We start from the raw sequence: 15788 nt of genomic DNA on the forward strand, positions 1-15788 counted from the left end.
TCCTTATAATACATGTTTCACCTCACATTCTAATTCATCTTCAAGTCAATGATGTTCAGATAACCAGTTGATCGAATATAACATGCCTGTTCGCTGATTGAATGCACTTGAAACCTATGAGGCATTAATATGGGGATGGGATACCAGTACAACAAGATAATGCTCTGTAAATACGTCTATTTTCGAGAAAGTATGGTATGACACATATACGACAAGTACTTTAGATGTATAACATTATATATAGTATATACACAAACTTAACATTACATCCAAACCTCTTTTTATAGTGCATAGGAGATTCCTGATATCCAAAATTCCATGAGTTATGAGAGTTGATCTACACTTATCATTTAAGGAATACAGAAGGACAATGATGTCATCAGGCAAGATTTTTGATCAGATATGGCTTACAAAAATCTCAATATTGAAATCAAATCATCACTCTTGGTGATGAATGGCAGTCATATGCCCAAATTCTTGCAAGCTTCCTACAGCCTACAGTGTGTACCTCTTTCCTGAGATTGCAAGTGACTATTGGGAAGGTTGGAAGGCCAACAAGGATTTATGCATTCTGAATATAAAAACCAAACTATCATCTAGAAGCTCATTTATGAAAGGCTCCCCAATAATGATCTGCTGACCAAAATATCTTGTATAGTAATTATTCAAAGAAGTTGGAACCTGTTTCAAAATCATTAAAATATTAGTTCAAACATTGATGATGACTGGATCTGTACAAGGCTGACCACAGAAGGACAAAACCTGGAGACCGACTTTTTGAACTTAGTTGAAATCTTTTATCCTAGTCTTGCTCAATAGAAGCACCATATTGTTTTTTAATTATATTGTGAATCATATCAGACGTTTGGAAATGTACAAAGTTAATCAGACCTATAGAGTAACAAAATCACGTGACAAATTGGCTTTGATCATGCTATATCATCTTCAAGCACTTATTTCTGGGAAAACAGCTACAGCTAATTTATGTACCTTACTGGGTGATACAGCAAGAGATTTGTGTTCTGATCTTATCTTTTAATTATTATATTTTCTTAAATCAGAAAAAAGAAATGAGAAAATACCATGTATACAAATGGAAACCAAAATCTCGCGTTTGAATCAAGTTCCATGAGTCAAGATATCAAATGTGTAAGTAAACAAATAAAGAGAAGCAAATGTTAAGATACCCACAAAAAATGCATCCTGCATCGGCCAGCCACCCCGAATCCTGGTAACATCTTTTGTAACTATATCCCGTCCAGCAGCAGCCAAAATTTCATTAAAGACAATGCTTGAGTTGGTATTCTCAGCCAAGCATGATATCTTGTAAAGTAATGGAAAAAACAATAATTTGCAGAAAAACACACCAAGCTAATTTTCTGGCTTGGTATATCAAAAGTTCATATTATTATCAACTAAGAGATATGGACAGTTAAATAAGGATACAGCATTTAGAACTTCCTGACGTGTATGTTTATCAGTAATGGCAATAGTTGCTGAAAGCAAAGACTGGGTTGTCCTAAAGCCATAATATGATTAGATGATATAGTGAAGCTTTAAAAGATAAAGAAATTAATTGAATTCAGACCTTGAAATATCAGCTTCAAGTAACTCATTGCCTCGCTTAGAGATAAACTCAATGACAGCTTGAATAGCACCATCTGCCGACTGTTTGATCTTATCACATATTGCCGACGTGCATGTATGCAATGAGATAATTAGCTGTTCAAAGAATAATGAAGAATGAATTCGAGCAACAAGAACTCAAATTAGCAATCAACAAAAGAATATAGCAAGTCACCTCATCTCTTGTTAGGAGAACACAAACAGATGAAATAACCCTGTTAAAAGTTTCAGACTGGTCTATAGATGCATCCTGAAAAATGCATATGAAAATTTATTACCAAATAAAGATTGCAAGAAAAAGCTACATGACACGAATAGAAGATGATTCCAACCCTTCTTAAAATCGAAATAACATCTTCAAGAGATGACAAGGCACTGTATGAAACTTCAATATCAATATAACTAACGGATGCTGCCAGTTTTGGAAGTGATAAAGCGACGCTGAAGAATTGACCAATAATCTGGAAAAAAACCATGAAAAATAAACAATAAGAAACATCCCCAAATATCATTGTGTGACAGTGATAATAGTTTACAAAGCATCTATTTGTAATAACAAGATCACCTGTGCTGCTAATTTTCGAACTTCAGAGCTTGTATCTGCGCATCGTGGAAGATATGCTATTACCCTTTCTCCCAGGCTCAGAGAGTCCCGGCTTGGTAATACAAAAGCAGCTGAAAAGAATAAGGAAATTGAACACAAGAATGTTATATTCAATGTAAACATGGAAAGAGCTAAAAAGTATTAATCATCATTACATGGTAAATTGGAAAAGTTTCTTTGTGCCACTCTATCGATTTGTTTGCTGTGCATACAACTTGAGTGGCAACCCAGTCCACAAACTCCTCCAGAGAAAAGGGCCCTGAATTTGAGTAACAACTCATATACAGCAACACAACCTCTTCTTCTTTGGTGCTCCACAGAAGATGAAACATATAAATCCACCTGTCTAAGAATATGCAACAGCTGCTCTGCTCGACTTCGTCCATCTTCACCACTGACAAGACATTAGTGTGTAAATGGAAGCACAAAGAAACAGTGAAAAAATATATTAAAGTAAAATTCAAGAATATATGTCGTGTCAGTCCATAACAAGACAAAACAAAGGCAACATAACAGATATAACAGAGGTAATCAAACTAAACATTGAATGATGTGTGTGTGACACATTATCATTCGACTTTGTATGTTATAGGCATGCACAATCCAAACAAATCATCAATTTTAAAAACTTTTTCCTGAACACAAACATGGAATACAAAGTTAAAACAACTTTTGAAAGCAATGAAACTTTAGCATACATAAACTCAAAAATGAAAACAACTTATACTATTACTGGATTTTATTCTATATGTAGAAATACTTGACACTAAGTCTAAACAAACTTCTGGTTCTACTCAAACTTGCATCTAAATGGAATAGATGACTATAATCAAGTGATGGGTGTTTCTCATTAAATTTCATCTCAAACTTATAATATGCATAATCACTTCCTCCATTTTTATACAATTATTAGACACACACACATATAATCTATGGAAAGATTTCAGGTGTTTGTTAGTGGAAATATTTAACAAATGCTACTTAAGTCTGATTTAAACCATATCGAATAAGAAAAAGAACAAAAGTAGAAAAAAAACTAGTACAAGGTCACATGACATTACATGCCAGCTATATCTAGTGATAGGCATGAAATGTTCCACGAGCATGACATGACAAATCATATTTTTGCCATAAAAGTGCTGATGAAATACAAAAAGAAGAAAGAAAGAAGGGATGGTAAAAAAGAGAAGAGAAAAGGAACAAGCTACATTACAGGCCTTCGATTTGGTCTCCTCAAGCCTCTCCCCTCCTGATATCTCTAGCGTATAAGACAACTCAAAAATGACTTCATTCTGTCTTCCAATGAATTATAAAGAGGAAACATGTTACACATTCCTGGTCTAGCATGGGTATCTCTTCTTATCAGGTCATAGAACCATGCCAGCATGGGTTTTTTCTGTTACTGGTATGCCCAAAGAATATAGAAATTACCGAACATGTTATCCCATTAAAGGAACTCTCACAATTTTATGACTAGCCCATCTTGAGAACAGTCATGAATTAAGGTATAATAGGCAAACTTTTGTCTTCTAATGGGTACAGGAGGATTTCTCGGTGGACTCAGAACACGGTGGACTTGTACACTGAGTAAGCCAATTGATTATTTTATGCAAAGGTCAGTTCCACAATTAGGTCAACTTTCCATAGGGAGTAGAACAAGATGTGCCACATGTCTGCAACTGAAAGCTCTCCACAACTAGCAACAAAGGACCATCATCACATGCAACATAACAAGACCTCTTTGTATGTTACATATATTTTCCTTTTTTACATCAGTTCTTCCTCGGTTTCTATCTTTCATCCTGTTTTTCTCCTCTCAACAGCATGCCTATGTTGGCACGATGACATGTCGAACCATACCGACAGTATATATAATGCTAGATGATGGCAGCAAGATGGTTAATCTTAAGGCTAAGCTTATTCAAAATATTTGGAAAGAAGAGAATTCGAAGTCCTAAATTTTGTAAACCACAAAGAAACAGTTCTCTGTGAAGCCAAAAATGTATGGTACCGATTCAGTCACCCAAAAGATATTATATGATGTATATGCATGTGTGTGTAAAAGATAATATACATATTCATACATGTGCATTTGTATAACACATACCAATACACGATATTTGAATAGCATGCCAGAGGTAACAAAAGAAGATAAAAGAAATCACACACTCAAAGGAGAAACACATTGAATTATTATACACAGAAGCTATCAGCATGTTCAAGTGATACAGTCAATACCTGGTTAAAAGAATAGCACACAATAAAGAAATAAGATTGTCAACAAGTGGGTCGATGATATCTGAAGGATCACTGGGTAAAGCAAAGAAACCTAAAGTAGCCTGCAGGATGTTAACATATATTAGAAAATAATATAAAAACCCAGATGCAGGGGAAGCTAAAAAAATCTTAGGTATGGGTACTCAATCAAACTACCTTCATTACATGGTTTCTTGCTTCAACCGGTAATCTCGGCTCTACCAGAACCAATGTCTTACATGCACTCAGAGCAAGAGTCTGAAAGTGAATCTCCCACACAAGGCTTACATCAAATGCCAGATCACCAACAAATTGAGCAAGAAATATCTATAAGAAAAGGCAAAACCTGAGTATGGAGAAGCTCAGTGCTCGAATCAATTAACTCCTCTCTTTCATCTCTTCCCATCAACGTCAGCACATAATCGAGCATTTGATCTCTGCGTTTCAGTGGGAATGAAATGCCCATTTCAGCAGCATTGATAACTGCACGACCTGTATAGAACAAATGAAGTATAGATTGGAGCAATCAATGCACGTAAGATGTTGTAATGGAGCAATAATTCTCTCAGTAACACCAAGCAACAAAAAAAAAAGTCCCAAACTTGAACATGGAGCTGAAAACCTCTATTCCAAAGGTACAAAATGAAAAAATTATCTGTAAAGCAACAAAAAGAAGCAAAAGGAAGAATAAACAAGTGACAGAAAAGATGGCAACATAAAGGACTAGCAATCAAGAAAATTTTGCACATGAATGATCTAAGAATCGAGTGAATATATGCATTGTGGTACAAACGGCATCAACTGGCCAATTCATCCATGTTGAAAAATCTGCCTATGTACAACATGCAAATTGGATGAGATACAAATGATAAGCCAACAATACCATGGTTTAAATTGGCTAACATGTTGTGTGCAATGCATCAGACTTCCGATGGACTTGTCAACTATCTGGTCAGCCTCAACTGTGATCCCTTAAAAAATTACTTCAAAAGCTCCCACCAGGTGAAGCTAAGTACAGACAACTCTCTAATTTTCCTTAACACCTCTCCCACCAGTTTACCCAAATGTTTGACAGCCTCAATGGAGGAAGCTGGGTTGTAGGACCCAACAAATTCTTATTCCAAACCATGCTGAATGGGCTGCAGACGAGAAGAATATGATCTTATGTTTCACCTTTCCAGCCACACCCCCCACATGCTACATCCATCTAGCCTTTCTTGACCAACCTATGGCCTAACTGATTCTTTCCTCTCACTGTAGGCCACAAACAACTTGGTTTTATTAAACAGTGCACACTTTCATGAGATAGCACAAATCAACAAAGTTCTGAATTTCTAAAAGAAAGCAAAGGTCTAATCACCAGAAGCCTACCATTTCTATTTAATGAGTCCATAACTTTAGCAAAGAAAATAGGCTTAGAAATGCATTGGACTCATCTTCCTCCAATGGAAATTTAATGTTGAACATGTCCCATATTCCCAGGAACCCTCAATTGAAATTTTCTTGCGTAGAAGTAATATGTTAAAAGGTCCAATTGCACTGAGAGTCTCTCCCAGGAACCCACTAAACTGAAGAACGTGGCCAATGGAAGATCATCCACAAAGCACCAATTCAAAATCTGATTGAAGATCCCTCAACCAGCTTGTGAGGCTCTCCCAACTTAGAACTGAGATAACAATCCAAGAAGCCTTTGCATAAATTATGGCCTTCTTCACAAAGGCTTTTTCCTATGGATGTAATTTTCCCAAATGATGTACATCTAGGGCAGATTCTTGCCATTTACTTGTTTCGAGGATCAGGGAAGAAAGAGCAAATGTAAAGATAAAAAGAGGAAGACGGTCAAAATACTGCCGAATTGTTTTTTAAATTTAATATCATTACAATCACAATAAGATATGCTCAAAAGGATTCAAACTTTAAATAAAATAAATCAATCTTTCAAGTTGTTTCTTCTTGGCTTCCATTAACAGAAAAAGCAGGCATAGATATCAGACTTCCATTAAAATCAATCCTTCAAGTTGTTTCCTCTAGAATGTCAGATTTGGATAGTCCAGTTTTCAATGAATAAGACTCTGCATTTGTTTAAATGCTGTGCCAAGAGTAGCATGAGGTGTGAAATTAACAAGAACAATGGTGTATACATTGTCTCCAAGAGAGTAGTGCAAAAAATTCCAGTTCAACTGCATACTTGCAAGCCAGTTGATATGAGAATAACACATCACAATCTTCGTGTTATAAAAATTCGAAAACATGTCTCAGGAAGTACATCAGACACCATATCAAAATCAAAGTTGGAATTTGAGTAACACAAGCACATGGTCATAAGTTTTAAATACCAGTCTGACAATGATGTCAAAACATTGTGGACCAATAGAGTACCTGGATGGTACACCAACCTTCAGCACTTTTTATCAATACTGAGAAAATGAATACCAATTGGTAATGAGCCATATAATTTGGAGCCATCCCTTGGTCGGGCTGGTAAGCACCAGTTGGTATGTATTGGTCCGCCTAATATTTGAAATCATGCACAAGCTTAACTAGGCAATAAGAAAATACCGAGCAATAAAGTTTTCAACACTTGCTAAATTTATTGGACATCGACGACAATTATATTTAGACATACTAGAATATGACTAGAATTGGAGATGAAAAGAAGTTGAGATCAACTCAAGAAGAAAGATGTGAAAAAACAAATGCAAGTTAAGTGTAAGATCACCTAATAGATCAATTGCAGTTATAACAGCTTGCTTTGCAGTAGGATGTTGTACATGAAGAAGACGTGAAAGCATATTTGTGCCCTGTAGGAAAACAGGAACATATACACATTCATCCAAAATAATCAAAATATGACATAATAGAACTTTCAGCTTGAAATTAGAGCTAAAACCAGAAATATGAGGAGAGAAATGTAGAATTACTTTTGTAAACACAATCAAAAGCAATTGACCTTGTAGATATATTGCAACTAATAATCTTGTATCATAAAATGGGTAACAACTGCTTGCTGTAGTAGAACCCAACTATGGATTTCATCTGATGTACTGCTAAAGGAACCACCACTAAATTTTAGCATAGCTGGAAGATGTTAAGCTGTTTCTAGTTTTTAAACTTCCACCTCGCCCAGTAGTGGGGAAAAGATCCTCTCCAGCAAGCTGTTGTAATATACAGCTTCAAAATGCATATTACCAGCATTGGATCAATACTCTTCAAATCTTGAATGGCCTTGTTTTACACTAGATATATTAAGGCATCAGCGGGGACATGATAAGCATCATCATGTGTATCATGCTGGCTATATGCCCCTGGCATTTAGGTGTGAAAACTTGAGACTTGCACCCATGGAACTACATGATTTAGCATGTACACAAATACCATGGCACAAAATGGACAGACCAAATAAAGTGTCAACATTCCAGATCTGATCAGATGAAGGGTTGATAAAAAATGATACAACTTTTGCTGTTTGGTTGATAGGCAACTACAAGTTCACAAGCAAAATTTTTTGTTATGGAGAGAACAGCAAGAAGATTGCACTACTCTGCCAAATCACAAGTAAAGAGAGAAGAAAAGACAATCAACTGCTGGTTCAAACCTCAATGATCATCAAGTATAAGACCTCTTGCAATGAGCTACATCGCCCTTTATCTATCAATTTCTCAATACTCAATCCAAACTAAACTATGACTCTAGGAATTATTATGGAACAATGAACATATCTTTCCTTCACGGAAACTGTAAGATCTCAGAACTAAATAGGAAGGAACCACCAGCAAGGATTGTCATATTAGTGCGAGACCAAGACAGCCTATTGAATAGGCAAATACCATCATGACGACCAGTACGCCTGTACCAATAGAAAACTGGGGAAAAATAAGAAAAAGAAACTCATGTAAGGTTTATTCTTCTCCTTTTCTTCTACTTGTCTTCATTGGCACACAGCACACCACTGCACAACCTAGGTTTCATACTGGAATGGGGTTGTGATTCATGACCCTGAATCTCAACTGATCCTTGATTAAGATAAACAATCATGGACTGGCCCAAAAACTTAAAGATCCAGTCCAATCTAATAAAACCTGACCCATGATCAGCTTAGACCCGAATAGGACATATACGAAGTTGATTAAATTGGTCCCAGTGCATAGTGGTAGGCAATGTGGCCAATTCTTGTGTATTATTCATATTGACCATTTCAGTTCAATATGTTGATTCATCAAATCTGGAAATGACAGTCAAAAGATTCTAGGAGACATGATATGTACTAGTCTGAGAATGAATGACAGTACATAACGAAATAAAAGAATAACTTATGGGAAGAGATGTGTAACTGTTTATGATCTTATTTGAAAGTACAAGAATAGAAAGAATTGAAAAGAGTGGGATAAAAATATTCCAGAGCATAAGAATGGCTTTTTTATCTGGCAAAAATCTTTAAAAACATAATTTTCTTCCCAAAATCATGGTCTTCCACAGCCTGTACCAGTTGATTGCTGTTTCTTGGTTTCACCAGGTTCAGTGTGCTATTACCAAAATTTTGTTTGTCTCTCTCCTACAAAGGCCCAATGCTATACAGTAAAAATATTATGGAAACTCAATAAAGTAACAACTACATATCGCTAAGGAATGGCAAGGAGATACAGAAATCACAAAGGATGTTTAATAATATTAAATACAGGTACAAAACATGTGTAATTAGAGACATTTGATAGCATCAAGAACTTCGGTGAAGGTGACAGATGAGATATGATCAATTGACCAACTGAGAATTAAATAATGATTGCAGACATCATGACCATTTCCAAGATTACCAATCATCGGAACCCAAGAAATCAACACATAGTGGATTCTTTTACAGCCTGACTCAGAACAGTTTGGGTAATTTAAAACAGAGTAATAAATATTGATGATATTCTCAATTTCTCATCTAGATGTCCGACATTTTTTATTGCTTCCTTGTCACACATAATAGAATCAACTCTTTCATTGATGGTGTTCATTATTTTTAGCATTGAACTGCTGCACAATATATTTTCAACAAAGAACACCAAACATTCTTAGACCTGGTACATGTGCTTATACAGGATACATCAATTAGATTGATTTGTAGTACAGGAAGGTAGGGTTGGTTCATTCTGTTACGTTGTGATACGCCTTAAAGATTTAGTTTCCCTACCTTCTTAGGTAAGATATTTTCTCTTAGTTGTACAACATCCAATTAAAACAAGGCTGGTAGAAAATCTAAATCTCCAAATAAGTTAATAAATTTCTTGTTTAGTGCTTTAGTGTATTTTTATTCAGTTCTTTGATTGTTCTAATCCTTTCTTAAATCAATTACAGATTAGTAATGTTCCATACTGAATTTATACATCATTTGTTGTCCCCATTTTGTATCTTTGGCTCAAACTATTTGTAACAAGACGATCACAGTTTGAAGTGGGTGAGTGATCACCATTGTTATCTTTTCCCCGATGCTTGGTCATTTTCTTAATATCATTATATAACAACATTAAAAGGTACTTATTAATAAATAACATATCAGATTGAGGATCATACCACTAGTGCATTTATTCTAGCCTCTATAACTGTCGAAGGAGCATATCTAGCAGCATACCCATACATTAATGCTAAAGCTGCATATGTATCATCTGCATCCTCCAAAACTCTACCAGAAAGGAAGGAGAAAAACCTACAGCAAATGTTTAGACAGATGAGTAAATGGTAGAAAACAAAATCAGATGTTGATATCACCAGACTCAAAAACTCAACACTTAAATGATTGACAGATAAAACCAAGAAAAATAGTTAAAAAAAGGTTTGAAGTAGATTTACTTGGGAATTAACAATTATTATCTTCGTGTGAGAGACTTTAATTTCCAACATAATCTAGAAAATCTCCATAACGGGCATACATCTACATGTGTGTCTCCACTATTATTTAGTGTCACTTTTTTATCCAAGAAGCCATATATAAGTTCTCCAAAGCAAGGAATGCAATTTCGCCTAAAACAATATGGTACATGCGGTAGGTGCCGATCCACCCGACAACTGACATGTGGACCACCCCGAATCGAGCGGCATATTACAGGGAGGAATGTACGGCCTAATACACCCCATATCTTGAGCAATACAATTGAAACATGACCGTTACTGACATGTTTCGATCGGTAACAGTCAGATCTCGACCATATGGAATCAATGGCTCACTCTCTTCTTTCACTCACATAACTTTCCCCCACTCTTTCTCACTCATGCAGTCTTTCTCAATTAAGCACCGTAGTCGGTGATTGGAACTTCAATTGGAGGTATTCAAGTGGTCAAACATGTCACTTGGTCAAAGATTTTATCATGCTTATATCTATATTAGTGTATTTGTATGAGTAACTACAGTTGATTGGCTTAGTGTATTTCTCTTAATATTAGAGATACTTTTTCCTAATTATAGCTACTAAATGTTGATTAGTGTCATTCTTTATCATGTATGGTCAATTCGGGGACTAATGTCATTCTTTATAATGTAGGGCCAATTAGGGCTGTTACCTTAGTTTTAGAGACAATTTGGGATCATTAGGTTTAATCACAGCATGTTAATGGTGATTAGTGTATTTCTCTTGATATTAGAGCTATTTTTCCTAATTATAGCTAGTTAATGGCGATTGGTGTCATCCTTTATAATTTAAGGTCAATGAGGGTCATTACCTTACTCTTACGATTAAGTTAGGGGTAATTAAGCCTAATAATAGCATGTTAACGTTGATTAGTGCCTTATCTAAGGATCAATTTCCGGGTAGACAAATATATATACACCTATAGAAGTAACTGTACAAGATAGAGATAAGATAAACATAGAAGGAAAATATTTTCCTAGAAAATTTTCTAGCACAATTAATCAACTAGTAAAATAATAGAATTGGGCATTAGATATAAGAACTTTGTTTCTCTGAATTGCAATCTCGTATCAGGGTATTGTACTGGTAGTCCATACAAACTGGCACTATATCTCGAAGATTTGAAGAGGAAGAAGGAGATGAGAAATGGAGGGATGGTGGTGGAGGAAGAGGAGGAAGAAAAAGTCGAAAGATGAAGAAGCGAAGGCAATGGAGGATGAGGACAAGGAGGAAGAGGAAGAAGAGGAGGTGATAGGAGAAGAGAAAAAAGAATGAAGAAGAGGAAGGAGGAGGTGGAAGAGGAAGAAAGAGAAAGAAGAATGAGAACGAGGAACAAGGAGGTGGAAGAGGAAAAAAGAAGAGGAGGCAGTGGAAAAAGAGGAGGAAAAGGTTGAAAGAAGAGGAGGTGGTGGACGAAGAGGAGGAAAGTGCAAGAGGAAGGAGGAGGAGGGAGAGGAAGGAAGAAGAAAAGGCAGTGGAGGAAGATGAAGTAGCGGGAAGAGGAAGGAAGAAGATAAGGTGATGGAGAAAGAGGCACAGGAAGGAGGAAGAGGAAGGAGAGCAAGCAATGGAAGAAGAGGAGCAAAAAGAAGGATAAGAAAAAGGAGGAAGAAGAAAGAGGAAAAGGATGAAGAAGGGGAGGGGGAGAAAAGAAGCATACATGGTTGGCGATGATGGCAGACGATGATGTAGGCGACAGCAGACTACGTGTATCGAGGCTCCTCTTGTGATTAGGGTTAGACCACGAGGAGGCACACAATTTTCTTTTTATATGGCCGAACTCGACAGCCCGAGATGGATGGCGTCCATATACCGATTCATGCCCAGATAGGCAAATATTGCCCTATACGTATTGTTTTGGGCAAAAAGAAACAACTTGGTTTAAACCAAAGCAAATATATGCATTTACATATATATATGTACATACACACATACAGAAGCAATTGTATAAGATTATACAAGATACACAGACAAGGAAATTTTTAATGAAATTGAATTGATCAACTAGTAAAAAATGCGGAGATATAAGCAGACCAAATAAGTAGTGATCATATTTAGAGGCAGTCTATTCTAATTTCTGAACTAAGAGAATCAGCTTCTGAAGTAATGTGTTCTCAATTTGGTATGACCAATCAGATGACATGGTACAACATCAAGGATATACAAAAAGAGAAACAATTAAATATAAGAAATTTTCATTAGATAGACCATACAAGTACCTTTGAAACCTGCTATATCCAACATTGTCTAAAATGCATTTCAATTTTTCCAGAACAGTATCTAGATGTGAAGCAGCAATCTGTGAGAGGCAAAAGTCTTGTAAAGTTCAGAAAAGGAATTTACATCAAGAAAATTATACAATTCTGCCTTATCAACATACCAGCCCCATGCCTTTAGCAAGACCAAGCCTATTTGTAGGGACTGAGATGTTTGCATGTGCATACATCCATTCTATCTTTCCATTAACATATACTCTATCATCAACTTTTTGAAGAAGCATTCCAAGGCATCTGCAGAACAAGTATGAAAGAAAACACAAAAATATAGAAGTAATATATACAGCTAGAACATTATTATTGCCCTGAAATTATTAAACTTGTATTACATAAATTAGACCTGCAAAACAAAAAATCTATCTAGATAATTCATCTGTAGCCAGACACCTAATCAGCAGAAATCTTATTTAAAACATGGTAACTAACAATATAAATTATACTGTTTTTTGTACAAGTAGCAAAGAAAAAGATTATATGCCAATCATACTACATAATCACCTTAAAAGTTCCAGTAAAAAAACATGAATTAGAAACTTATGCATCTGTTTTTATCTCAATCTTTAAAACAATAAAAAAAAGACTCAAGACACCAGAAACCCAAGCAATGACAAATAACACAGCTTCCACCAGCTACAATGCCAACAGAAACCTAGGAATGCCTAGTGGATACAGATGAGCAGCATACTCACCGTTATATTCTAACAGTTGCTTCCTAGTTATTAGAATATAGTGAGAAACATGTAGATTACAGCACTATGGATCAAGGTTCAAAAACCCAGTTGCGACATGCTAACCTGTATTGACCAGTTCGACCTGGTTCCAGCAAGCGAATCAGGTGGTTTTGGCTAGTCTGGTTCGAAACTGGGAATATTTATTATTATTTTAATCTCTACAGCTGAAAGGAGCTGCTGACAGCTGAACAGCTATCAGCGGTCAACAGCAGGTTCTCCTCCTCTCCTCTCCCCACCCTCTGTACTCTGCCTCTCTCTTTGGCCTATGCCAGCCGGCAGGTTCTTCAAGCTGTTGACAGCAGGTTGAAGCTGTCAACCATGGTTTCCTCTCTTCTGTCAACAGCAGGTTATTCTCCTACTCCCCAACCAGAGCTACCTGCAAGGTTCAAAAACCCAGTTGGGCCAGTACATGCTAACCTGTAATTACCAGTTCGATCTGGTTCCAGCACACGAATCAGGTGATTTTAACTGGTCCGGTTCAAAACTGGGAATATTTATTGATCTTTTTTTGTTTAATCTCAACAGCTCAAAACAGTTGCTGGCAGCTGAACAGCTATCAGCGGTCAACAGCAGGTTCTTCTCCTCCTCTCCCCACCCTATGTACACTGCCTCTCTCTTTGGTCCATGCCAGCTGGCAGGCTCTTCAAACTGTTGACAGTTGAAGCTGTCAACCATGGTTTCTTCCAAGGTCTGCAATACCGAATGATACTGCCTGTACCGAGCAGTACATACCGGTCCGTCAGCAGACTGGCACACGGACTGCCGCTACCGAGCGGTACCGTCGATTGAGGCGTTATTGTCGACGGTGACCGAGGGAGAAGAAAGAAGAGGGAGAAGGGGAAGAAAGAAATAGGAAAAAAAGGGAGAACCTGGAGATCGTCACTCTCCTCCTCGTCTGTCAGCGACTTCTCATCCGCATGCAGGAGAAGAGGCATCGATATCGTGGGGCAGAGAGAGGCAAAGATTTTTTTTTTTTCCTTCTCTTCTCGGGTGACGTCGCCTGCAAATTTTTTTTTTTTATCTACGACGTCGCCCGAGAAGAGAGGCGACGTCGCCTCGTATAGAGGTAAACCGAGCGATTTACCTATATATATATATACATATATACATATATATACATATATACATATATATACATATATACATATATATACATATATATATATATACATATATACATATATATACATATATATACACCGAGCAGTATACCGAAATATATCACTCGGTATACAGTACCGAACCATACCGAATAAGTCTCGAAATTTCAGTACGGTACAAAATTTCAATCCTTGATTTCTTCTTTCTTCTGTCAACAGCAGGTTCTTCTCCTCATGCCCCAGTGCAACAACCCCCCTCTTCTCTCTGGTCTGTTGCTGGCTGGCACGACCTGTACCAGTTCAGCCAAGGACCAAAATGGGCCTCAGATTAGAATTTGAAACCTTCCCACAAACTAATACATATTAAACATGCAAAAGAACTCTATAGAAATCATCAACCACCAAAAGACCTACCCAAAAAAGAAAGAAAAAGAAGAGGCGGATCTAGCTAAGAATCTAATTAAGTACCCCAGCTAGATAATGTTAACTAAATGGTCAATGACTTGACTAAAATGATGTACCCAGGGATTTCTTTATCAAATTGCAAGTGTCTTGAAAGTTAGAAGTTTAATATTGTTCACATAAGAACCTCTAACTTAATATTTCATTATGTTACAAGTAATATGTGCTACTGAATTCTGGAAATGAGCACGTTTCTGACTTGAGAAGGGCACCAAGCATCATAATAACTTCCAAAGGTTCTGATAGACAAATGTGGCTATTATATACATACTATCATGTAAGCTTATAAACATGCCCTGAAAATTCTTTTATATTACTGCCCTTAAAATTTTAGACTTTCTTCCATATATGCCCTCTCTTTGTAAAATTATGTGAAGGTATTCATAAAGTTCGTACCTTTAGAGAAGGTATATATGATATCTGTAACCCTATTTACAAAAGGTTGTGAACCTTAAAATGAAGGTATTTGTAAGACTTTTAAGTGTTCAAATCAAATTACAAATGAAAAGCACCTGTGAAATAGCTTCTAGAACAATAGATCCATGAGATTATTATACTCAAGAGAGATAAGCTAAATGTTATATTCACCATTCATAATGGCTGTTGATACTTGATAGTATCGACAATTTATACTACATAAAGCTGAACTGGAAATGACACCTCTAAATCCATACCTATGAAGCAGTGCCAAATGCTCATCATCGTCATCATAAAGAGCATATTGTCTTGCAAAAGCATTGCCCAATGAAAGGATCCATTCATTGTCTTGGACAACATCCAAAGATTCCGATAAAAACTGGCGAAGGGACGAAATGTTTTCAGTCCAAGTTAAATTTGCAAATTAT

General features: G+C 36.4%; 1 protein-coding gene across 2 annotated transcripts in view; it reads right to left on the bottom strand.

The window, feature by feature from the left end:
* Window positions 1-15788, bottom strand: part of LOC135636577 (protein SHOOT GRAVITROPISM 6-like) — a 47589-nt gene that overhangs the window by 12831 nt on the left and 18970 nt on the right. For both annotated transcript variants that reach the window (XM_065148369.1, XM_065148368.1), the window contains exons 23-37: window positions 15618-15739; window positions 12755-12884; window positions 12594-12673; window positions 10043-10175; window positions 7206-7287; window positions 4833-4978; window positions 4664-4744; window positions 4469-4569; window positions 2386-2624; window positions 2192-2301; window positions 1959-2087; window positions 1802-1876; window positions 1589-1722; window positions 1447-1519; window positions 1192-1323 (exon numbers count right to left, since the gene is read on the bottom strand). In XM_065148369.1, the coding sequence (XP_065004441.1) occupies window positions 1192-1323; window positions 1447-1519; window positions 1589-1722; window positions 1802-1876; window positions 1959-2087; window positions 2192-2301; window positions 2386-2624; window positions 4469-4569; window positions 4664-4744; window positions 4833-4978; window positions 7206-7287; window positions 10043-10175; window positions 12594-12673; window positions 12755-12884; window positions 15618-15739 (1767 nt within the window). The remainder of the gene's footprint in view (window positions 1-1191; window positions 1324-1446; window positions 1520-1588; window positions 1723-1801; window positions 1877-1958; window positions 2088-2191; window positions 2302-2385; window positions 2625-4468; window positions 4570-4663; window positions 4745-4832; window positions 4979-7205; window positions 7288-10042; window positions 10176-12593; window positions 12674-12754; window positions 12885-15617; window positions 15740-15788) is intronic.

This window comes from Musa acuminata, chromosome BXJ3-4 (assembly GCF_036884655.1).
Source record: "Musa acuminata AAA Group cultivar baxijiao chromosome BXJ3-4, Cavendish_Baxijiao_AAA, whole genome shotgun sequence".
NCBI classification, from domain to species: domain Eukaryota; kingdom Viridiplantae; phylum Streptophyta; class Magnoliopsida; order Zingiberales; family Musaceae; genus Musa; species Musa acuminata.